The sequence below is a fragment of the Brassica oleracea genome, chromosome C1 (genome assembly GCF_000695525.1).
Source record: "Brassica oleracea var. oleracea cultivar TO1000 chromosome C1, BOL, whole genome shotgun sequence".
Classification (NCBI taxonomy): Eukaryota; Viridiplantae; Streptophyta; class Magnoliopsida; order Brassicales; family Brassicaceae; genus Brassica; species Brassica oleracea.
Window position 1 is genome coordinate 10291190 of NC_027748.1, and position 23905 is coordinate 10315094.

The 23905-nt window shown below is 35.5% G+C and overlaps 4 protein-coding genes and 1 long non-coding RNA gene across 10 annotated transcripts; 2 read left to right on the top strand and 3 right to left on the bottom strand.

Annotated features, from left to right (window-relative positions):
• The first annotated feature begins 2172 nt into the window (after positions 1-2172).
• On the top strand, positions 2173-3699 carry LOC106299948. Its single transcript, XR_001261927.1, has 5 exons — positions 2173-2276; positions 2351-2442; positions 2536-2829; positions 2964-3243; positions 3322-3699. It is a non-coding gene; the product is annotated as an uncharacterized LOC106299948 (long non-coding RNA).
• A 4600-nt stretch (positions 3700-8299) lies between these two features.
• On the bottom strand, positions 8300-8901 carry LOC106303508 (uncharacterized protein At4g04775). Its single transcript, XM_013739772.1, has 2 exons — positions 8779-8901; positions 8300-8608 (listed from the first exon to the last, which is right to left on the bottom strand). Exons 1-2 carry the CDS (start codon positions 8899-8901, stop codon positions 8300-8302), a joined length of 432 nt encoding a protein of 143 aa, XP_013595226.1.
• Positions 8902-11375: 2474 nt separating this feature from the next.
• LOC106327625 (thaumatin-like protein 1) lies at positions 11376-12556 on the top strand. The gene is made up of 2 exons (XM_013765831.1): positions 11376-11884; positions 12139-12556. The coding sequence occupies exons 1-2, from the start codon at positions 11433-11435 to the stop codon at positions 12380-12382; spliced, it is 696 nt and encodes a 231-aa protein (XP_013621285.1). The 5' UTR covers positions 11376-11432; the 3' UTR covers positions 12383-12556.
• Positions 12557-13947: 1391 nt separating this feature from the next.
• On the bottom strand, positions 13948-17344 carry LOC106311424 (glutamate--cysteine ligase, chloroplastic). Of its 2 annotated transcripts, none has more exons than XM_013748612.1 (16): positions 17208-17344; positions 16692-17008; positions 16474-16624; positions 16278-16385; positions 16088-16180; positions 15882-15965; positions 15732-15800; positions 15575-15645; positions 15427-15495; positions 15196-15289; positions 15009-15098; positions 14842-14922; positions 14656-14748; positions 14493-14573; positions 14335-14404; positions 13948-14252 (listed from the first exon to the last, which is right to left on the bottom strand). In XM_013748612.1, the coding sequence occupies exons 2-16, from the start codon at positions 16991-16993 to the stop codon at positions 14164-14166; spliced, it is 1545 nt and encodes a 514-aa protein (XP_013604066.1). In that variant the 5' UTR covers positions 16994-17008; positions 17208-17344; the 3' UTR covers positions 13948-14163. The 2 variants fall into 2 exon arrangements, with proteins under 2 accessions (XP_013604066.1, XP_013604073.1); XM_013748619.1 differs by having other exon boundaries at positions 17202-17314.
• Positions 17345-20647: 3303 nt separating this feature from the next.
• Positions 20648-23478, bottom strand: LOC106306609 (cysteine-rich receptor-like protein kinase 10). Of its 5 annotated transcripts, XM_013743301.1 has the most exons (8): positions 22534-23471; positions 22281-22418; positions 22061-22179; positions 21913-21973; positions 21763-21828; positions 21414-21651; positions 21173-21323; positions 20648-21098 (listed from the first exon to the last, which is right to left on the bottom strand). In XM_013743301.1, exons 1-8 carry the CDS (start codon positions 23321-23323, stop codon positions 20775-20777), a joined length of 1887 nt encoding a protein of 628 aa, XP_013598755.1. In that variant the 5' UTR covers positions 23324-23471; the 3' UTR covers positions 20648-20774. The 5 variants fall into 5 exon arrangements, with proteins under 5 accessions (XP_013598755.1, XP_013598747.1, XP_013598740.1 ...); XM_013743293.1 differs by having other exon boundaries at positions 21763-21973; positions 22061-22176; XM_013743286.1 differs by having other exon boundaries at positions 21763-21973; positions 22534-23470.
• Positions 23479-23905: the final 427 nt, after the last annotated feature.

Below are 23905 nucleotides of genomic sequence, written 5' to 3' on the forward strand. Positions count from 1 at the left end.
CCCTCACGCTCATCGAGATGCCCATCTCAGCTGCCATTACCATTAGCATGACGGCTATTCGCAGCGACCTGTTCAAAAGTTGAGAAATGGCAATATCTCGGCGGAATTTGTAGGACGTCACTAACCGGGGAATCGGGAACCATAGCTTCGTATGATCCCCGAAATATGACTCATACACGCATTGGTAACCGACCGGAGGCGACCAGGGACGCTGCTCGGCAGACAGGATGATGTAAGTAACGCCAGCACCGCCACTCACCCTTAACAGATTCCTCACGGTGTGATGAGAAGCAGAAGATCCAAATACGTTCCCCCACGACTGAGCCCACGGGTCCCGTAGTAGCAGCCCGCGGGTCCCGTAGTAGTCCGGGTGGTAGCGGAGCCAGCTCTTCGAAGATCCCACCAGGATGGTAAATAGTTGGGCGTCAGTCTATCTGGTCAAAACAAACTCTCTCGCGAACCTGTCTCAAAGGCGTCGGAGACCGATCAGACTCATCAGTTTCGCCACGTTCAGAACCAGTCGCAATATCGCCTTGATCTCTCCCTCTATCCTCACTTCCGCTCACATCACTGCTCCCAACTTCAACACGATCGGCGTCTTCATCACGAATCATCCTATGAGCATCAGCGACCAAAAGACGCTGAGATAGAGTCATGTTTTCCGTGTCCCGAAGAGCATCGCGATGAATCAAGTCGAAATCGTCCAGGGGACTATCGGTCGCTGACACATCTCTGGTCGGACTCGGAGAATCTGCGATGTCCTTCCCTTTCTCTTCCCGCGACAATCGACTTCTCGGAGGCATGTTCCTTAATTCAGAGAACGACTACAATCGCCGAATGATACCAACGAGTCTATACGAAGAAAAACCTATCTAGAGAGAGAAAGCAAAAGTAGAGAGAAAACAGGATACCTGAATCTGCAGAGAAGAATGACGAAAGCAAAGGAGAGAGACCTATTTATAGCAAAAACGAAGGCACGTTCTCCGAGCACAATCATTAAGTCTACACAGGCCTAAATGGGCCTCAAAAGGCCGCCTAAATGCCTAGAAACCTACTCGCGACGGTTCGGTTTCTCGCTTGAACTGATTGAACTGATTCTCAATCAGGTTGTCGGGCCGAAATCAATTTTTGGTCTTAATTTAAACCGGTTCCCGGTTAACCAGCAACACCGATTCCCGTCGCTTTATCCAAGATGATCTATCACCGAGTAAAACTGTATCCCACTATAAAAGTGAGTCAAGGCAAGCGCTACTCTGAGCGACCAGAGACGCCTACAGAACATCACGCTACTAAAAGCACATACCGACGACTAAACGGGAAGGGCTATCCCTTGTATTAGAGCCTACTATCCGAATAAACCTGACCCACAAATTCACTGAGACCGCCACGTCGCTCACAAGTGAACTGGGGGGGGGCTTATTGTAGGAGATGGATTACACCCCTCCACAAGGTCCATCGAATAACAGACCATAATCCAGCAAGTTGGATCAGTTTGGTCGGCTCGGCGGCCAAACGTATCGGCTCGACCTTAGAGTGCTTTTAGCCGGTCGAGTAAGCCGACCAGAAGTACCCGGCTTGGAGAGAATCTTGTCCAGGCCCGCGTACTCGGCCTCTCGCATCAAGGCCCAAAGAGATATGAAATTAGGGCATCAAGAGCAGGAGTCCTATAAAAGGTGAAAGGGAAGCAAGAAGAAGGGGACTTTTGGACCATTGAACAGACTGAGCGGCTAAATCTAGGGTTTTAGGCTATCTCTTTGATCTCGTTACTCTCTGATCTTGTTGCTCTTTCATCTTCTTGTCACTCTTGTAACCCTTCAGACCAAATCTAAATAAAACGTCTTTAGCCATCCTATTTCTGACTTCTTTTATCTTAGTCGACTGAATCCCGTTCAAACAATTACCATTCATCTTTACGAGACGGTTCCATAAAGGTTGTGTGAATCTGACAATGATTTTTTTGTAGTTCTAGCAGAGTTAAAAGAAAACCTTCTTAATCTGAGAGTAAGGAACCTCTTCTTCATTATATAAAGAAACAAAGTGTGCAATCCATATATGTAACACATCTAATCGTTGTGGTATAAAGTACTTATTTGTTGTCTTCTGCGTACTTTATTGAAGCTTACATACAGAAGATGAAGAAAAACGCTCAAGTTTTATCAGATGAAGAAAACACCCTCAAGTTTTATCACCGGCTCTGCTTAGACGAAAAATGCAGGCTGGTGGTGGCATAGACAACCATTTGTTGTTGTGGGATCTCACTCCTTTAGGATTAACTGGTACGAGAATTCACTCGACCTTACCTACCAGATTTTAGAGTATGTCTGATTTTCTTTATGTGTCTGATATTCAGGGAAAGTCTACGATAAGGTGTGTGAGATGTGCCATATAACCTTAAACAAGACTGCTATATTTGGTGACAATGGTACAATATCTCATGGCGGTGTAAGGATACATAACCTCACATATTTGTTATTGCATTTCACATTCATATTTACTAGGTTTCTTTGCCTAAACTTGAGTTCTTTTAATCAACAGGGACACCAGCGATGACAACCCGAGGCTGTATAGAGTCTGATTTCGAGACAATAGTGGATTTTCTGAGGAAGGCAGCTCATATAACAAGTGCGTTGCAGAGAAAATTTGGCAAGCCGCACAAGGAGTTGTACGTGAGTTTGTGAAGAGTCTATGCACAACAAAGACATATGTGAGCTTAGAAACCGTGTCAAAGTATTTGCTTTGTAGTATGAGATGCATGCTTCTAGCTATCATAGATATATAGCAGCTGCTCAGCAAGGAGCCAAAACAAACCACCGGAGTATTGTATACGCAGTAAGTATTTCTCCACCATTATCTTAAGATAGTTACTGTAATAGACTAATAGTTATGTCTCCCATCAGCAATTTTTGTTGTTTGACTTAGCTAACCCAAGCAGCATCTGATTCTTCCATTGTCGTATTACACAGTTTACAGAAGACTTATGACTTCTAAGTTTTGATGCCTCTAACTTTATAGAGTATCATCACCAGTGACCCAAACAGTTGCCTCTTTTGAGTCATCTCAGGTTCTTTCACAATATTCTCTGACTTTTCGTTTCATAGTTATAGATAATTTGACGTAGTGTTGTTGATACTGTTGTGACAGATTTTGGAAGCTTGACAATTCTTCCGGTCCGGCTATTATTACAACCAGACGAATGATCTGCACTATGATTAGATTTTGGATTCAATTACAACGACTTAATAGGTAACATAACATAATTTTTTATTTTCTTTCTTCATGTGGATTGCACTGATAATGAAAAATGACGTTGGGTGATTCAAGATGAAGCATACTCTGCGGTTAAAGAAAACATGGCAAGAGGCAACCAAACCAAGTCAAGCGTGCCTAGGATGGTTTGTAATCTGGTTTATGGAGTGAGTCCAGTGTCAGCTGCACTCTCTGTTGGGAGATGAGAGTTCTATGCTCTGTTGAAGAAGGTTTGGATTTGAGCAGTATCCATAGGAAAAAGGAAGCCATGAAAAGTTTCGAGAAAGTTATCAAATTCTCTGAAAAACTCAACTTTGAAGCATGATCTTAGCATGGTTGCTGATAAGATTGTCCGTCTGATCTTAAAACAAGCGCTCTCAACCCCCTTTTTGTTATTATAAACCACATAATTAAACAAACAAATCACTCCACAACACTTCCTATATTTTTAATTACCGGTTTGTTTTAGTTTGAAGTGACAATAAAAAAATTCATCCTCACTTGACTTAATAAGTTTCCTCATAGATGAAGTAACTCAGGCACATTTATCCAAACAGAACCGAAAGAGAGAATCGGTCTGGGTGTAACTAAAATATCTGTAAAACCAAAAAAATTGTAATAGAACTGAAACTGAATTGAAACCGAATCAACAACCGAATAAATTTCCAAATTTCAATAATATAATTTATATATTTATAAATATTAATTATATCAGGTTTTTGAATAATAATTTTTGTTTTAAAATACTATTTATAAACTCAAATATCCAAAACCCCGAAATACTATAATATTTTATAGTTTAAAATTAATGTCATATATAATTGAGAATAAATTATTTTTTAAGAAAAAAATACGTTAAAATTTGTTTTTAATGATAAAATAAGTATATTTTGTAAGTATTGTGAACAGAAAATGTTGAGTTATTGTATTTTTGATGTGTTTTTTTAAAAAAAATATTAAAATAAAAAGCCACAACCATAATTTTAATATTGATATGAAAATTAAAAAAAATATACTTGTATATTCCAAAAAAGAAATAATGCAAAATAACTCGATAACAAACATAAAATAACAGAAATAAAATTAGATAACTTATACTAAAACAAACAGATTAAATATCTATATTACCATAATAAAAATAAAATAGAATTTCATATAGAATCGCAATAATCATATTAAAATATTTTGTTAATCCCAAAAAACTGATTTTGAATCTTATACAACAAAAAAGATTAACATAAAATAGGGATAAAAGTTAACAAAAATAACATTCTATATGTAATTAAAATCATTTAAACTAAGAATAAATGTTAAATTAAAATATAACGGAACAAAACAATTAGTTATTAAAACCTAACTGCTTACAACTACAACCAAGACGGATCCTAACATGCTACCACGGATCATACGGTCACCAATAGAATCCAACCATCCATTCACCTTGACACGACGCCAGTTTCCAATCCGGATTTGTTATGCAATGACAGTAAATAAAAGCTAAAGACAGATTTTGTCAAACGTTGCTCTACTTGCCTAAATCAGTCTTCAACCATAGTCAGCTATATGTGGCATTGTCAAGAGTCACTACGCCCAAGGGCATCAAGATTTTAGACATGAGCAGAAATGGGGAAGAGAGAAGGACGATAGCCAACATTGTCTACAAAGAGGCCTACAATTGCCTGAACCAATCAATCAGTATGATATCTACTATCTCCAGCTAAGTGTATAACGAATTTCTTGTGGTTTTGAACTTTTAAGAGAAATCAGAAACCTAGGAAGTATATCTGAAACAATCTAACTGCAAACAAATCATAACTCTTAAAATTTAAGTTTAGACAAACGAATAAGGAAAGCATCAAATCATAAATCAGAATCCACGGTTTCAGTTGACATTTAACTAACCGAGACGAATAACAAAACAGAACAACCAAATTAACATATTAAAACCTTCTCTCTTGCAGGTCTAACATCTGACGCTGACGAAACCGCCAAGATCAATGACTACACCCGAGGCATACGAAGATGATGTAAGCAAATCTCTCATCAATAACGCTTAAAAATAATTTTCGTTTTTCAATCTCACAAACTAAAAACGTTAAATACCAACAGGAATCAGAGGAAATTGTGTCGACTTTCCCGACAACGAAAAAAAGGAGTTGACGATCTAACAGTTTAATCAAAATCAGACAAAACTTCAAATTTAAAGCCCAACTTTTTTGAAGCCCAAACATTTTTAAAACTCAGTTTTTACTTAATCATTATATTGGGCCATAAGACCATATCAAATTCTATTTTTTTGATTGACCTATTTCACTTTTTTTTTTCACCACAAATCAGTTTTAACAAAGTCCAGTAAAAACTCTAAAATAAATAATTGTGTAACTATATAATTTTATAAGTTTCTAGAGTTATTACTTTAAAAAAAAAAAGTTTATTACAGTTTTATATTTTTGAAATTACTTTTGGGTGAAATAAGAAAAAATAATTTAATTTATTGTTTGTATAAATTGTTAAATTTTTAAATTCAAATTTTATATCTTTTTCCTTACACTATTTTATCTATATACTAACAACAACCTAAGTAAACAGTAACCAACTTCATAAACCTCAGCTTTTGAACATGAAAACGCTAATAACGCTAATGGTTGATCAAATCATTACGAAGATAAGATATGAAATTATCAACACATATGAATTCGCTGGTCATTCTTATATTAACCGAATCATGTTGTGTGACTTCCAATGTTTTGTTTATCACCATTATAGACAACACGAAAAAATAAAAGTAAAAAAAAAAACAAAAAAATCTGATACATAAAATTATACAACGCAGCAACAACATACTCGACTCTGCGCTTGCGCGGGGGCTATGGCCCTAGTCGAAATAATAATACAGTCATAAAAGTGAACGATCGAGGGTCAAATCTTAAAAATTAAATAGTAGAGTTGAATTGTTTTGGTTTTTTTTGACTAAACCAGGCTTTCATGAGGTGAATTGAAAGCTGATGACTAACAATGTTATTTTTTAGACTCACAAATAGAGTTGGGGATCTGGTTCAAGAGTCATGGATTCTGCTCCGCTTGATCTGCCATGGACTAATTACGTATCAAGATTTTTATGATGTAGGACGGATGTGGATGATTGAATATTTTTGATACACATCAACCGATTTAAAACCACAGATATTTATTAATTCGTCAAATATATAAAAAAGTTAAAAATATTATTTATCTAATTTTTTAATTATAAACACTATATAATATATGAATATACTAATTAAAAGTTATTTATTTCTTAAATATGTTTCATTATTATAATATAAAATTTCTATTACAATTTTTAATTAAAAATATAAAATAATTTTTATTTTGATTATTGTAACTTGCGAGTAAAACGTGGGCAATCAACAAATTCGAGTGAAACAGAAGTAGATTTACTAAATTTTGGATGTAACTGGTGACAAATAAAAAATGTATGAAAAATAAGAATTACTATTTAAATAATTTAATGGAATGAAATCAACGTTCCATGTTTTTTTATTTCAAATTATATTTAAATGAAAATTAATTTTTTGTGGAATAATATGGAATGTTATGGAATATGCTTTTCATTTTTTTATTATAACTGGTAAAAATTTTAGTATGCAAAGGAATTAAACATCTATGAGTTTTTATTCCAAATAAATGCATTGCAGTTATATCCATTATTTATCTGTTAATTATTCCAAATCTCTTTTGGCGAGTTTTCCCGCAGATGGAGGATCATCAGTTTACGTGGAAGCTATGGTATATCTGGAAAGGAAGGAATAATAAAGTTTTTAGTAATTTGGATATAGATCCTCGAGATACGCTCAAATTGGCAGAAAAAGAGTCAACACTCTGGGCTGAGGCACATGTACTAAAGGAAAACAAGAGAGTATTATCGGCCGAGCCTACAACCCTTCCATTGATCCCATGAAAATGGTGCTTCACAGATGGCTCTTGGAAGGAAAATAATACTTTCTCATGACAAGGTTGGTTCAGTACTTTAGAAGGTTTTAATGGGCTGTTGGGGGCGAGGAATGTCCGGGCTTGTCTCACTCCTCTGCATGCGGAGATAGAAGCTCTATTATGGACAATAGAATGTATGAAAAACTTACGTCAATTTCAGGTTACATTTGCAACGGATTATTCTCAATTGGTGAAAATGGTTTCAGAACTAGAAGAATGGCCAGCATTTGCAAATTATTTGGAAGATATCAAGACCCTGAGAGAAAGTTTCATTAGATCGGAGATCATCTATGTACCAAGGACGCAAAACTCAAAGGCGGATAGTCTAGCACACGCAGTGTTAGAAAACAACTGTTTTTCGTCATTCACATGGATCAGGATCTCCCGGTGTGATTCACAGAGTCAATATGAGTCTGTAATTGATGACAAAAAAAAAAAATTATGTATGTCAAATTTTTTAAAACAAACTGCCAACCCGCCGCGAAACAAATCAAGCGGAGCATCTGACCCTTTTCCAAATCGTCATGCTCTGAAGGTAATTGTAGAGAAGAAGAGAAAGAAAGAGGATTACATTGGTGATTGCTATCTCACTTCGAAGTGGAGAATGCAATACCAAACACCAATTGAGGCTGTTCATGGTGTGAATTTTTGGAAGAAGACTGATGAGTCTGTGATTGTGCCTCCAATAACAGAAGATACAGATTCAGCGTTAGGAAGAAAGAAAATTCCAAAGAGGATAAAAGGGAAGAACGAGTCACCGAGCAAGAAGAAAAAAAAGGTTAGACAAGAGTCTCCAACTAAAGTTTCTAGAGAAAAAAGAATAATTCATTGTGGAAGATGTGGAGCAGTTGGGCACAATTCGAGAAAGTGTTCTAGCATAGGTGTTGAGATTCAACGTCCACCCAAGAAGAACAAGGAAAGCTCGCAGCCAATGCTTAGCCAAGTGATTGACTAGAATCTTAGTTTTATGTGATTCTTTTGCTGTATTTTTCTCATCTCTATTGTGCTTGCTAGGCTAAGGTTATGTTTCTTACTACAAACATAATGCAGATTCATAACCAAACTACATAAAGAGCTTATACAAAAGACCAAACACTACAACACACACAACCATGTTCTTCAAGCTCTTAAGTTCCATCTTGACATCTTCAATCTCCTTTTCAAATCCTCTTAGCTCCTTCTCATAACCGCTAACCACACTGCAACAAGTGCGAGTTTCGATTGCAAGAGATTCCATCTCAGATTCACAAACTTGTAAACCCTTCTCAATGGTGCTTGAAGCTCTCTCAATTTCATCGAATTTTTGCTTCATATCCTCAATCTCCTCAACCATTGATTCATCTGTCCATTTGAACAAATGATGACGATTGTTCTATAACAATACGACATTACGTTAATATCAGTCGGCTCAATCATGATTCCACTATATCTTCATCTTCTATCTATGATATCAAATTCCTTATCAAATTCATTACAAAGACAAAAGAAAACTAACTAACAACATTTTGGGTTCATCATTCAATCTCTCAGTCTCTGACATACCTCATTGCCATAGGGACATTTGTGAAAGAGACGCCCCGGGTTAGTTATGGTTTTTGATGTGAGCCGTATGACTCGTGTGCCACATCTACAGTAGGTCGGAAAGCCTCTTCCGGTATCTCCCATGACGTCTCTGTTTTCCTCTTTCTTCTTCTTTGTTCTGTTCTTCTAAAATCACGATGAACCCTAATTTTAATTTTTCCAATTTTTTTTTACTTCAGATGACAAAACGACGCCGTTTTTGTCAAGACAAATTGAAAAAAAATAAATTAATTTGGTCTGATTTTAAACCGACCAATACCATTCTAGCCTCGTGTGTGCCATGTCAGCACCCGAAGCTAAATAAACCGAAATCAGATTCGGTTATGTAGTAATTAACCAGATTGGAAAACTTCATGTCTGAAATTCAAAATTAAACTTAGTTCGTGGTGGTTTTGGCTTGATTCAATAGTTTGTGTATGAAAACAATGGAGACATCAAGTTCACGATGGAATCGGCCGTTTTCCCGGAAAACCCCTAATCGGTGAAGAAGATTCATCATAAACTGCTGAAAACTTGACTTGTAAAAGTCGTCTCTCACTTTTATATTTAATTCACTATTTTCGTGAAATGACTACTTGTGGAAATTAGTAGCATGAAATTATTTTAGTAAATAGAGAAGTTGGATTGTTAGACTGTTATTGACTTATATCTACAATTGTAATCTGATACCATTTTACTCTAATAGCAATATATAATAGAATTACCTTCACTATAATAACAGTATATAATATAATTTTAAAGAGTTTCATTAGGGGTGAGAACCTATGTTTTGATTCGGTTTAGTTTAGTTTCATTATGATGCTTGCAATCAACCGTAGGATCCGAGTCAGTGGGCCGGCTGAACTCTAGAAATTTTAAGGAACTCTTCTACCCGCAAGCCTATACTAATGCATACATGCTTATGTGATCTGCAAATTGCGCTACACAAAATCGAAGTTGATGTAGTTGACATGTTTATATGGCTTGCTAATATAAGAAAACTATGCATTTTATGGTATATACAGTATAAGGGTTTTGGATTAAATAAGCACCTCAACATATTTTTCTTACTCCATCGGTGGATTAAATAAGCACCTCAACATGTTATATATGCATTTTTTTTATCTTAACATTTACACCAAAAAAAAAACATATTTTTTTTACTCCATCGGTGGATTCTTATGATGATAATACAAGACTAATTTTGAGGACATATCAAATCATGGAGTATGATTTTTCAACCAGAGTAAAGCATATAGTATTCGAATATCCCTGATATATATATATATATTCCTATGACTTTTAACTAATTTTCGAAAGTTTCAAAATTACGTACAAAATACGTAATGTCATCCACACATCAATTTAATGTCACATTGTTTTCGGGGCTATACGCCAAATGATCTAAATTCGCAGTTGTTGTTTACTTTTCTAAGTCAAGGTAAAGCCAAGTCAAAGCCAAAAACTTCATTGAACTTTTATTACAATATCTTGCTTGCGTCCTTAACAACTGTCCTGAACGACTTTTCCATGGCCATCATTACATTCTTGATTTATATGGCTGTATTTTAAATTTGTAAACGTCTATCCATTTCTAGTCCGTAGATGACTTTTTAATTAGCGTTTGCACACACATAGAGCTAATTTAATTATGTTTAGTTCTTGTATAAGTTAAGATAGCTTAAAAAGACCACCAGCCTTGCAACCCTATTTTTTCTTATACCTAACAGATCCTAGTGATAGATAGTCGACGTTCTAGTATGTGGGTGGGACTGGGACGTGTTTACGAATTACGATACATGTCTATCTTCAAATAAATTGATTAGTCATGTATATAATAATTGTAGACTAATATTGTTATATAACAAAAAAAGCAAAAGTTAAATGTTGAAAAGAGTGTTCATATTTGATGGAAATCATCAAGAAAGCATGGTGACATAAAACACTAAAACGTTATAAACTATAAAATAAAATGATAAAATGAATAAAAGATAGCAAACGTATTTCGAAATCCTAAATTCAATACTAGAAGGCTATAGTATAACAGATCAACAACTACGATCGATGAAATGTAGTGCCACATATCTTTGGCTGCTTTGACAGCTTCCCCCAGGATCGGGCTGATACACACGCATCTATACAAATTAGTATCAAGTTAATATGAAATTTGTATTCTAATGATTTGTATAGCAGCTGCATCATATCTACATTCTCTCTCTTCTTTTTACATTTTTTCTAATTTTTTATTAAATAAGAACAATGCTGATATTCTGAGACCATGATTAATCCGGGTTCTTAGTGTTGAGTTTTTAGGTTCTTAACTCTTATCTTTTAACTAAGAAAATCTAAGAACCGGCTATTAAATAAGAGATATAAGAGCCAGTTCTTAGCCAAAAATTGTAAAAATAAAAGTCAAATCATAAATTAAAAATCTCAAATTAAGAACTCATTAGAGCATAGCTTCAAAATTAAATCATGGGAGAACCATAAAATTTCTCACTGTCATATTTGTTATCCATGAATTACAATGTTACCCCTTAAGTGATATATCTCTATATAAACACTAGAACGCCCTCTAACAAAGACTAAGCCTCTTATACGATTACTTGCTTGGTTAAGCTTGATTAGTTTCAAAAATGATTTATCAAAAAACACTTCTCACAGTCTTTTTCTTTGCATTTATCACCATATACTTTGTAATCTTAGCAGATGCGACTACGTTCACAGTAAGGAACAATTGTCCATATGTTGTGTGGGCTGCCACATCTGCTCCGGGAAAGCCTGGCGGTGGGAAGCGACTCAATCAAGGCGAAACGTGGATCGTTACTGGTGATCCAGGTACCACCCAGGCTCGGATTTGGGGTCGTACCAACTGCAACTTCGATGCCTCTGGAATAGGTGGATGCCAAACTGGAGATTGTAATGGTGTACTTGAGTGCAAATCTTATGGACGAGCACCAAATACATTGGCAGAATATTCTCTTAAACAATATGCAGACCAAGATTTCATCGATATTTCTGTGATCGATGGATTCAATATTCCAATGGAATTCAGTTCTGCATCTGGACAATGCACCCGCAAAATTAGGTAAATTAAATTTCGAAGTAAGATATAGTACGAAAAAGATATTCAGGTGTATCTGATATGTTATAAAAAAATTGGTCTAGATATATTACATATTCAAATACATTTCAAAAGATAATGAAACTATTTTGTTTATGTCCAAATCATGGTCGATATTTTAGTTACAAATGCTAAAGTACGGTCTTAGAAATTATATTTATTTTTCCGTGAAACCATTTGAATAAATGTTTAGTGTGTAAATATATTTACATTTACAGGTGTACGGGAGATATTATAGCTCAATGTCCAGCCCAACTAAGAATGGACGGCGCTTGCAACGGACCGTGTCCGGTGTTGAAGACGGAGGAACATTGTTGCAACTCTGGTAATTGTAGACCGACCCCACTCTCTATGTTTTTCAAGCAACGTTGTCCAGATGCCTATAGTTATCCTAAGGATGATCCCACCAGCCTTTTCACTTGCCCTAGCGGAACCAACTACAATGTCATTTTCTGTCCGTGAATGGAAGTGTGATTATCAAGAGACTGGAATATCATAGGAGCAACGCAAAACCCAATAATAATAATCAATATGATGATCCATACTAGCTGCTCTGAATAAAATCGAAGAGTATACATGTTTCATATCTGGTTTATTAATAATAAAGATCTCGTATTTGGATAATTTAAGCATCAACACTTTCATTTTTCTACTACCGTCGGTGGTTTCCTAGCGATTGAATTAAACATTGGTCTAATTATATGGACAAACCAAATCATGAGAATGCTTCTTCATCCAAAGCAGAACAAGTAATACTCGATTCAATAATGAATATCTTTGATGAATGTCCTATATTTTGTAGTATTTTTCGATAGTCTAAGCATATATACACGTACATACAAGATAATATGCACATCCATTCTAATATTCTATGGTCTTATACTGTATTTACTGTGGCTATAATTTAAAGCAAGTTAGATTGAATTTGTAATGCTTACCTCTCTGAAACTTATTTGACAATGAGCTGCATGGTCCAATTCCAAATGGACTTTTCAGATAGACAAGTCGATGTCCTAGAAGACTACCTTAGAGACTGTTAAGTGTTTAGTATGACTTTTCATTGCTATTATGTGGCCATAACAATATTCATATCCCACCGACTTAATCTTCTAACTTTTAGTCGTCTCTCTATGCGTTTACAACGCGCGCATTCAAGTATTTAACTAGGAATTTACGTTCTTTCATTACTTCTTATTTATTGAAAAGTAAAACGTAATACAATTTGGCACGAACGCACAGATGAGCTTTTAATTTTCAAAATATGTTTCTCGACATCATCATAGTCTGTAGCCTTGTAGTCATAGCTGCTGAGCTCATTCGCGAAAAACTGAAAGCAATCCACAAGTTCATAAATGCTTAGGAAAACCACCGATATGTTTATATTAAAACTTATATTTTTAATAGTTAGCATTTCCATAAAAAATATTTTAAACTAGATGAAATTTTCAGTTTTTAATATAAAACCTGTTTTATATTATATAATTATTTGTATTATGCAGCTTATAATATAATTGGTCGAATTGTGGTTAATGAACAATTAGTGATATTTAAAAAAAAATAATTAATGATGTTTTTCATTTAAAATGTAATTTAAAAAAAAAAAATTGTGTAGACAATCATGAAATATTATTTATTAGAAAACAGAGAGAGCAAAAGATTTTAAATATATCATATATAATAGTACCATTACATAATTGATTTTTTATTTGGAATACAACTGGTTAAAACTACTTCGGAGTCAAGTTGTAGTTTGGAACTTTGGAATTTGTCTTTTTGATATTTTATGTTATCCTTCTGGTAGAGAACTAATCTCTTGAATTAATTAACTCGATTAGCAATTACACTGCCGTTCAGTTTGTTGATTAACACAATCCATACGTAGAAACTGTTTTCAAAGTAGCTAATAACCAATAACCAGACTATGGTTTTTAGTTTTATTGGTCAAGTTAGAGAACATGCATCTTATTCAAGCCGACAGCTAAAAATCTAGAATGGGACACACATATTTCGTTTTGAAATTGACAAACTTGTCACGAAGAAAAATGGGTAAATTTTATTCAAAGTCGATTTCCACACATCGAAATCGTTTAGTGCAGACTTCTACTTTTTATTTTGACCGCTTCAAATTTCAAAAGAAAATTATCAGTTCCCCAATCCGAAATACAACAAATAAGAAAACCTTATTCATGAGAGTCTTGAGTTCTTCAGATAGCACAAACTCACACCTAGTTCTCATGTCAACCTTAGTACAGCAGTTCCTGGAACACAGGGTCTACGCTTTGTCCCCATTCCCCATTGTACATTTCCAAGAGATTCTCCGCCGGCGTAACTCCTGTCGTTTTCAAAATAATTATTTCACCACCAGTGTTACAGAGAACAAGATGTGGAGTTATACATTGGGAAAAGTTACTTACCTGTTCTGACCACTTCAGTGAGAGCGTTCAAGAAACCAGCTTCCTTGTAGCCCCTACGCTCTAGACCATCCTGAGGTACAAGCAAAAGAAACCCAATAGTAGTTATAGTTAGAAAGCTGGCTTGAAGCTTTTCTAAGAGAGTGCTTATGAACACACACCTTTGCGAGTTTCAGGACATCTTCAGCCACATGCTTCAACAAACCATCTCTAAACGGTGTCTTTAAACCAGTTACTGGAACCTGTTGCAAATCAAGAATCGATTCAAGATGAGATATTTTTTTTTTTAACTGTAGAGGAGGAGAGTGCAAATGTGGTATTTACTTTGTTCCTTAGCATCTCTCTTTCTGCTGGAGTCCAGTCAGCTGTCAGATCCAAGGCAGCTTGGAGAACGTCCTCATCATATAACAAACCCACCTGAATTTTGCAGAAAATATCAATAACAACGGCCAAAATTGCATCTCAAAAATCAGAGAGAACTCATGAAGCAAGCAAGAGTATGTAAATTACCCAGAAAGCTGGAAGGGCGCACAACCTCCTCCAGGGACCTCCATCAGCGCCTCTCATCTCCATGTATCTCTTCAACCTAACCTGTTCGTGTGTTAGGGAATGTCGTTCGTCAGGCTCAGGGAACTGAAAGTCATTTGGCTAAAATTAATGGAGGCAGATGATAAAACCTCAGGGAATATTGTCGTCAGATGATTTTCCCAATCATTATATGTAGGCAGTTCCCCTGGGAGGCAAGGAAGCTTTCCAGCTAAAAATTGCTGCAGTATCAATGAATATATGATTAGATGGCTCAAGAATATGTAATAGTTTATAGTTTGTTATTGTCAGACGAGAGATTAAGGATTAGATTTGCACCCTAAATGTCATTCCAGTACAGTCCACGTATTTGTTGTTACGGTAGGCAAAGTACATAGGAACATCCAGTGCATAGTCAACATACTGCTCAAACCTATACCAAGATAAGAACAAAAGACAGCGCGGAACAACTGGAGATTAGCCACGCCGTTTCATCATATTATCTTAACACATGCATATGCAAGAGATCTAATGCAACGGTTGTTGCTGGATAAAAAGTTTCAAACTCACCCAAAAGAGTCATCAAAGACAAACGGTAGCATTCCTGTGCGGTCCTTGTCAGTGTCTGTCCATATATGGCTGTTTCGAAACGTACAAGAGTTATTAACGTGGATGGGAAACAAATACGTAAAGAATCTATGGATTTGCATCGACGAACCTCCTCATGCTGAGGAACCCGTTTGGCTTTCCTTCGGTGAAAGGGGAATTGGCAAACAGAGCTGTTGCTATCTGTTGAATTTGGATAACAATTGGTTAGTCATAATCGTTAATAAGAAGTTTATGGCTTATGCCATATGAGAGCTTGAGGTTCTCACAGGTTGCAAGGCAAGACCAACACGAAACTTCCTGATCATATCAGCTTCTGAGCTAAAATCCAGATTAACCTGTCAAAAAATGTATGTAAGGCCGTTTTCTATACGTTTCAAAATTCTGAAAAGATGTAAAAATCAGAATAGTCATGTAACCTGAACAGTACAGGTCCGAAGCATCATATCAAGTCCAAGGGAACCAACTTTCGGCATGTAGTTTCTCATAATGTCGTATCTCCCCTGCACATTAACACATAATAGTTCAAAGACATGATCAGACAGTATACTAATACAAAACAGCGATGAAGTTGTGACAAAGCCTGGGTCATGTAGAACAAAATTAGAGAAAGCCTAAATAATACCTTAGGCATGATGGGAATGTCCTCACGGCGCCATTTGGGCTGGAAACCCATTCCTAGGAAACCAATTCCCATTTCCTCAGCGACAGCTTTGACCTGTTAGCATCCATAGAGAGAGTATGTGTATGTTGTTTGAAAGCCTTTCAGGGTAAAGCGTATTGATCAATTATTATTATCATCTTTCAAAAGTTACCTGATAAAGGTGTGAGTTGACTTCAGCACAGGTTTGGTGCAAAGTCTCAAGAGGCGCACCACTAAGCTCAAATTGACCACCAGGCTCAAGTGAAATGCTTTGTTTCCCCTGATTCAACAAAACCAAACAAAGATAACAAATAAACCTCTAATATCTAGTATCAACTATCAATATAACAAAGATGAGAATGTTTTACCTGCTTGAGACCAATGATCTTGTCACCTTCCATGACTTTCTCCCATTCAAATCTCTCGGCGATACTGTTGAGCAGCTCGGCTATTTGATCATACTTCATAGGGCGTAAAGTATTAACCTCAAACCCAAACTTCTCATGTTCTGTACCTATCCTGCAAACTCACAACCTTCAAGTTAGCGGAAACAGAATCCAATCTTCAAAAAAAAAAGACAAAGTACCTCCATTTGTCCTTTGTTTTGCAACCAGAGGCAAGATAGGCGATGAGATCCTCTCTCGTAAGCGGCTCAGTGGCAACTACAGCTTCCTCTGTAGGAGGACTTGCCGCAACAATCAACTGATGACCTCTCTTGCTGCTCTTAAGCACTGAGTTGGTATATAGAGTCCTAGAGTAGGAGCTAACAAAACCTTCTTTCATCCTCAAATTTCTTACACAACCAGAAACTGCTGTAGTCCTGATCTTTGAGCTTACGTGTCCGGAAGGGACAGTGTATGCTCCTCCTGCTTGAGACAATAACGCCATCGTGTATACACGTTCCTGCAACAATTAAAAACTACACAATCAATCAAAACCATAAACAATCATCTCGGTTTTAATTACAAATCAAAATCCGGATCACCAAACTAGAAACAAGAAAAAATAAAAAGAAATCTGAATACGATATAATCAACAAAACAATTAAGATTCAGAACCTAAGACACGAGAAGAGGAAGAAGGAGGAATCACGCACACGAACCTGAATCTCGTGAAGGGAGAAAGGCAGAGCTTTTCAGAAAGTTCGCATCGGCGACGCCATTTATAATCCTATCAGTGGAGCTGAGCTGTCTCCGCAAGAAAGCGATAAATTATAAATAATGATTAATGATTGTTATAAAAAAGATTCTTTCCCATTTTGCCTCTTACTTCTCCTTTATTCATAAATTCGACACTGTAATTCATAAAACTACCATTATTTGTGATCTAATTTTATGTTACAACTACTATTCAATTTTATTTTTCTCATAATTTTTTTATACGTAAAACATACATAGTCCGTCGTATGTGATTAACAGAAAATGATTTTTTTATTACTTTTATATTTTCCAATGTTTCTGTATATTTTCGAAAATTTGTTACGTTATATATTAACAGCTCAGTTTATGACACATGAATATCAACAAATCATTTCATATACTGAATTATCGTTTTTTATTGAGCCGTCGGATTTTCTTTTTTTTGTACTGTTAAATTATGAACTTCGCATCTCTTTCCAAATAATTTATTAGAACAAAAAGTAGTGAAAATAATGTGTTACTAACCACATTACTTCAAATAAATTACTGCGATATCAAATAACCAAATATCATCATCATAAATCGATATTGGATTGGTTGTGTCCATGAAAAAAGAATTGTTTCTTCGAACAAATATTGGCATCATATGTTAATGTTCCCTACTACAGTATGTTATAAAAAAAATGAATGAAAAACATGTGAATGGGAGATGAATCACCCTAACATTCTGTGTAAATTTTCAGATAGTCCGTATTTGATGAGTCTATCTATATTTACACATATAGACTTTTTCCTTGGCTAAAATAAGATACTATCTATTAGAAACCTTTTGATACTAATATCTGAAAAAAAAAACAAATGAAATTTTGGATCACAATGGAGAAAAAATATAACTATATCCATTCAAGGTTTAGCACAGTGTGTCAAATAAACAAACAAAGATGTGAAAAGGTTTGTTCTCGTGAAGTTCAAAATAAAATATATGCATTAAGTATGAAATATCTATTCAAAAAGTTCTGTAAATGTATTTTTCTACGCCTTTTGTAAGTCCGCAAAATTTTGTAAAACCCAAGTAGTGTTTTAGATAAGATAATACTCCTGTTCTAAAAATCGGTCGTCTGGCCGTCTATGCGCTACAGATCACTCTTTCACTCCGATTTATGTTAAATCGGTTAAAAAAATCGAATTTTTTTCGTCAAGACCGCCTAAATGACCGTCTAGCCGCCTAATATATTTTTTATTATTTTTTTATTATTTTTTTATTTATTTTTTTTTAATAATATTTTTATTTATTTATTTGATCTAAAATTTTATAAATATCATTTACATTCATAATTTTGATGAAAATTACACTATATTAAGTTTATATATTCTATTTATGTGTTTTATACAATCTTAAACATGAAAATATATTAATGTTATATACAATTAAAGATTAACATGTTTTATAATATAGCAAACCATCTAAAAATTTTACTCCGCAAAATTTCTGATTAATCCCCAATTTTTTCTTTAGACGCTAGGCCTAAACCGACAGCCTCAATAGCGTCTAACACGTTTCCGAACGGCGGATAATACCATGGGATCCGTAAACTGTTTTACATATCGATATTCTTGAAAATGTGCCGAAAGAACATGTGCCCTTAGTCTGGGTAATGTATTTTATAAACATCAATTATGGCTGCCACTGAAAAAGCAAGTAGCGGCAGACTGCTTGCGTGTGCATATACGTAAGCAAACAACTCTTGTAAATAAAACACTTCTATGTTATATAGTTATTAAATGTCACTAGAAATGATATTTTATAGAACATTGAATGAATATGATATAAGAACTTATGTATATAACTACTTTGCATTTGTGTATATAATTTTTTTTCCAAGAACAAAAACTATATACACAAAAGCAAATTAGGTAGGTGGACACGTGATTCAAATATCTGGCGGCCATGACTTGTATATGCTCCACATATCAAGCCGTAAACGGAACCCACCTCTACAGTTTCTTGTTGCCTTCCTATCGAAATTCGTCACCATTGTTTCACGAAACTTATCTTAAACCTTTATAATTTAATATTCTCTCTGTTTCAAAATAGTTGATGTTTTGGTTAATGCACAAGAATTAAGACATTCATATTTTATTTAAAAAATAGTACTAAAAATATAAAATAAAATTAATTCAATCAATCATCACAAAAACTATAAAACATCATTAGTTACACATTTTTCAATAAAACTAAAACTAATTGTATAAAATATCAAAACATCGTGTATTTTGAAACATCAAAAAATTTCTAAAACATTATCTATTTCGAAACGGAAAGAGTTTTACCATCCGACATAAGTCAGTCATGTAATCTTAAAGGTATACTAACAAATATGATTGAGGTAGCCGTCAGAATGTGGTTAAACCCGAGTTTGCTTACTTACTATTTAGGAACATTACTTTCATTTTATTACGAAACTCAAACATTCGGAATACAAAAGGAGGAGTTAAACAAACCTCCACAAACAGAAAACAGTACATCATAAAAGATAGCCAAAGTTCTAGGATAGAGAGACAACAAATTCAGAGTGTTACTCGATCAAATGCGTCGCAACAAGGCTCACAACACCGCTAGAAACTTGAAATTTAGTCACTTTGAAATTTGACGTTAACATCTAATCTGTACCTCAGAATATAGTCGAAACAAAATCTGATACATTTTCAGACTGCAACTAACTATTTCTATTTATTTATCTATTATAACTAACTATATCATGTAGAGACAACTAAGACAAGACTACATCTAGCTTAGCCAATATTTAGGTTAGCCAAAAGCTGAGAGCTAGATGCTGATTAGCTTTTTTTTTTAAGTAAACTTTTTCAAAAGACCATAAAATAGATTTTTTTTTTCTTTTACCAAAAGAACACACAAGTAGTAAAAATGATCAAAACAGGATTCATTAAAGAGATAAAAAAATGTTACTATTAATTTATAGATATATAAATATAAATAATTAGTTAACTATAACCTTATCCTTTTTCAATCTAAGTAATGGATCAACCATACGTTAGTAAAAAATGTAGCACTACAGTGAGTTCGAAGTTGCCAAAATATTTTCTCCCTAGGCACTTTAAAAAAAGAAGCAAAGTCACGACATCGAATTGATTGCTCCACAAAATCATTTAAAATATTGAATAACCAAACACATGAAAAACGAGAATAAAGAAGTCAACTATATTATGGAGTTTCGATTTGAAAATAAGATGTGGGCCTGTCAAGTTCCACACTCACCTTCCTAACTGAAATGTTAAAACTCAAAAATACTCACATGATCTTGGATTCATTTATACAGTTCATATTCTCTTTGAGATTATTTCTGAGAAATAGGCCACTGCTATTCTCTTTGCTCTCTTCAAGAAAAAAACATGTAAATAGCTTACATTTTATGTATACTTCTCCTTACAACTACATACAAAACATTATTAAAGAGAAACAAGTTTTAAAGTAACTTCCAATACCACATGTTGCTATAGGCACTTCATTTTCAACGAGGATATAATTCAGTGATTGATGCGTCGTCAATCGACCAAGAGACAGAGTTGCTTTTAGTAGCTGGTTCTGAATCAAGCAGGTCTTTTTTGGGTCTACTCTGAGTGAAAAACTTTGGTTGCTTAGGCACGGGTAAAGTCACAGTGTTACTACTGAGCATCATAACAATGGTCGATAAGGTTGGACGGTTGGCAGGATCTTCTTGAACACATAAAAGACCGATATGGATGCATCGAACCACTTTATTCACCTGGCAATTACGTACGATAACCGGAGCCACAAGTTCTAACGGTGTCTCGTTCCTCCAGAGCCTCCAGGCCTAGAATATTAATCATTCAATATTTTCAACTATTCTTAATTGTAAGAGAGACAAATATGAAACATAACACTCACGTATGTAACCAAGTCTCGTGCTCCCTCTGTCTCAATGAAGCTGCTATTTTTCTTGCTGCTTATAATCTCAAGAACTAACACTCCGAAGCTATATACATCAGATTTCATTGAGTACTGGCCACGCATCGCATACTCAGGAGACATGTAACCACTGCAATCCACAACAAAAGAAATTTTTTAATCTTTTCGAAAAAATTAACTATCAAACTTCAAATTATGTGAAGCTAAGAGGAAGATTTACTAAGTCCCAACTATCCTCCTTGTGTTCTCCTCGGTTTGGTCCATTCCAAATATCCTAGCCATTCCAAAATCCGCAACTTTCGGATTCATATCAGTATCAAGAAGAATATTACTCGCTTTAAGGTCACGGTGTATAATTGTGAGTCTTGAATCTTGATGAAGATATAGAATCCCTCTAGCAATTCCACCAATGATCTTGTACCGGTGATTCCAGTCCAGCTGACTTTCCTTAGCAGGGTCTGCGCACATCCATACATTTCATTTTTACCTCTAAATATATGCAAACTCAAATTTGAAGAATGATTAACGAATCATTGGAACAAAGTATTAAGTGTAAGTGCGTAACTGACCAAAGAGGAAGTAATCAAGGCTTTTGTTAGGCACATACTCGTAGACCAGTATCCTCTCTTTTCCTTCTAGACAAAACCCAAGAAGCCTAACTAAATTTCTGTGCTGAAGCTTTGCAACAACTGCAACCTCGTTCTTAAAATTTGTTTCACCTTGTCCTGAAGTTTTCGACAATCTCTTTACCGCTACTTCAGTCCCATTCGGAAATGTACCCTAACATGTACTACGTTAGGCCCAAGTATAATGAAAATAATACACAAACTCAAGTGCAGTTAGGGAACTAATAGTAGTAGTACTAACCTTGTAAACCTCGCCAAAACCACCTCGACCAATATTGTTACTCTCTGAAAAACCATTTGTCGCAGCTTGAATCATTTTATAGTCCAGTTGCAGCGAGTCTGCGCTTGATATTTCATCTCCTTTTGCACAATAAAAGTATCAGTAAGGAGACAAAAAAAATGTTGATCATTGACACACTAACAAGGAGTAGATAAAGATTGTTGAGTAGATGAATCCTTACCATCAGATGCAGGTGCTGTATCATAAGCCTCCTTCTTCCTCTTTGTAAAGAAACAATAACCAGCTATCAAAAGCAGAACAACCACTATGGTTGACACAACAATGGGTACCACTAACACGTTTGAGTTCCCACCTTTCCCTGCTTTAAATCAGACATTATAATAAACCTAAAAATCAATGTGAAAGGCTAAAACTTTACATAGTTTTTTTGATTGATATTTTCGAGAAATAATTGGCCAAAACAGAGCTCTGACCAGGTCGCACAGGAGCTGAAACCGGAGGTGGTGGCGGTGGTGGTTGCGGGGTTTTAACGGCGGTTTCGTTGTAAAACGGGTACGTCTCGAATCTCGAATTACAATTGGGCAAAATGAAACTTCCTCCAACCCTGTCTATAGGTAACTGATTGATGGATATTTGCAGACAAGTCGTACAATCTTGTCTGGTCATGTCGGGAGTGCACTGAACCAGTCCGTAAACAGTTAGAGATGCTGTGACGTTAGCTTTCCGCGCATCGAACTTTCTAGAACTTTTCACCGCATCCGTGACGGCTTGGTTCAGGGTGGACAGGAGCACATTACTGAATCGTTCTAACTGGTTAGATGGAATCCTCTGTTCTTTCCTAAAGTCAGCTTCACCAGATCTTGTAAGGGTCGAGAGAATACGCCGGTGAGAGTATCTGAGCATGCACTCGTCGTAATAAAGCACGGCTTCTCTCTCATTCGGACAACGAGTGAATGAGTCGTTGACGGAGAAGGCGACGCAGCTGCGGCAAACTTCCGGCGAGACGTCTCCACGGCAGAGGAAAAGTCCGGCGACTCTGTCGGGGTCTTGTCCCGATGAGGCGTTTTGAAACCCGGTGGAGTAGGAAGCGTTGGGAGAAGAGAGAGAAGACAAAAGGGTTCTGAGATTGGTGGAGTAAGTGCTGTTGCTTGAGTAAGTTGTCGTATTCGGACAGTCATGGTAAACATAAGTATGGTTTTGAGCGCAAACTGTGAGGAGTGATGGGAAGAGGAAAAGGATTATGAAGTAGGTGTAAGATGACATTTGTATACTTCAGGTTTCTTCGATTTGTTTGAAGCTTGAATTTGAATATACTATGAAATAATTGATTTTGTTTTCTCTCTGATTGTATATCAGTTGGTTTCCAGTGATGGTCTTGTGAGATGTACATTGATTACAATTATGTCCACAGTGATTGGTAGCGGTCTCTGGAAGCTGCCTTGTACAGCCATCTTTTAAACCAATAATGTTTTTATTTCATATAAGCTGTAGACGGACTTTTAAAATTGAATCCAGAGCCAAAATATTTAAAAAAGAAATATGTTAGCTTTAGAAATTACTTTCTCAAGAGTTTTTGGGATGATTGGTAAATGTTGTATCTTTATATTTTTTGTTTTAGAATTTAATCGGTAAATTTATTTGCTGTACTTTTCCTTGCTGTAGATTTCTAAATCACTAATTTTTTACTCTGGAAATAAAGCTACCTATAGCCATATTTTGATTTTGCAGAAATTTTTTTGCCGTGAATTTTTTAAGGAAAGCAAAGCTCGACTGGTTGACATATATATAGCTGTAGACTAAATTTTAGATGTCCAGAGCATCTACAGCCCCAACCAATCATCCCCT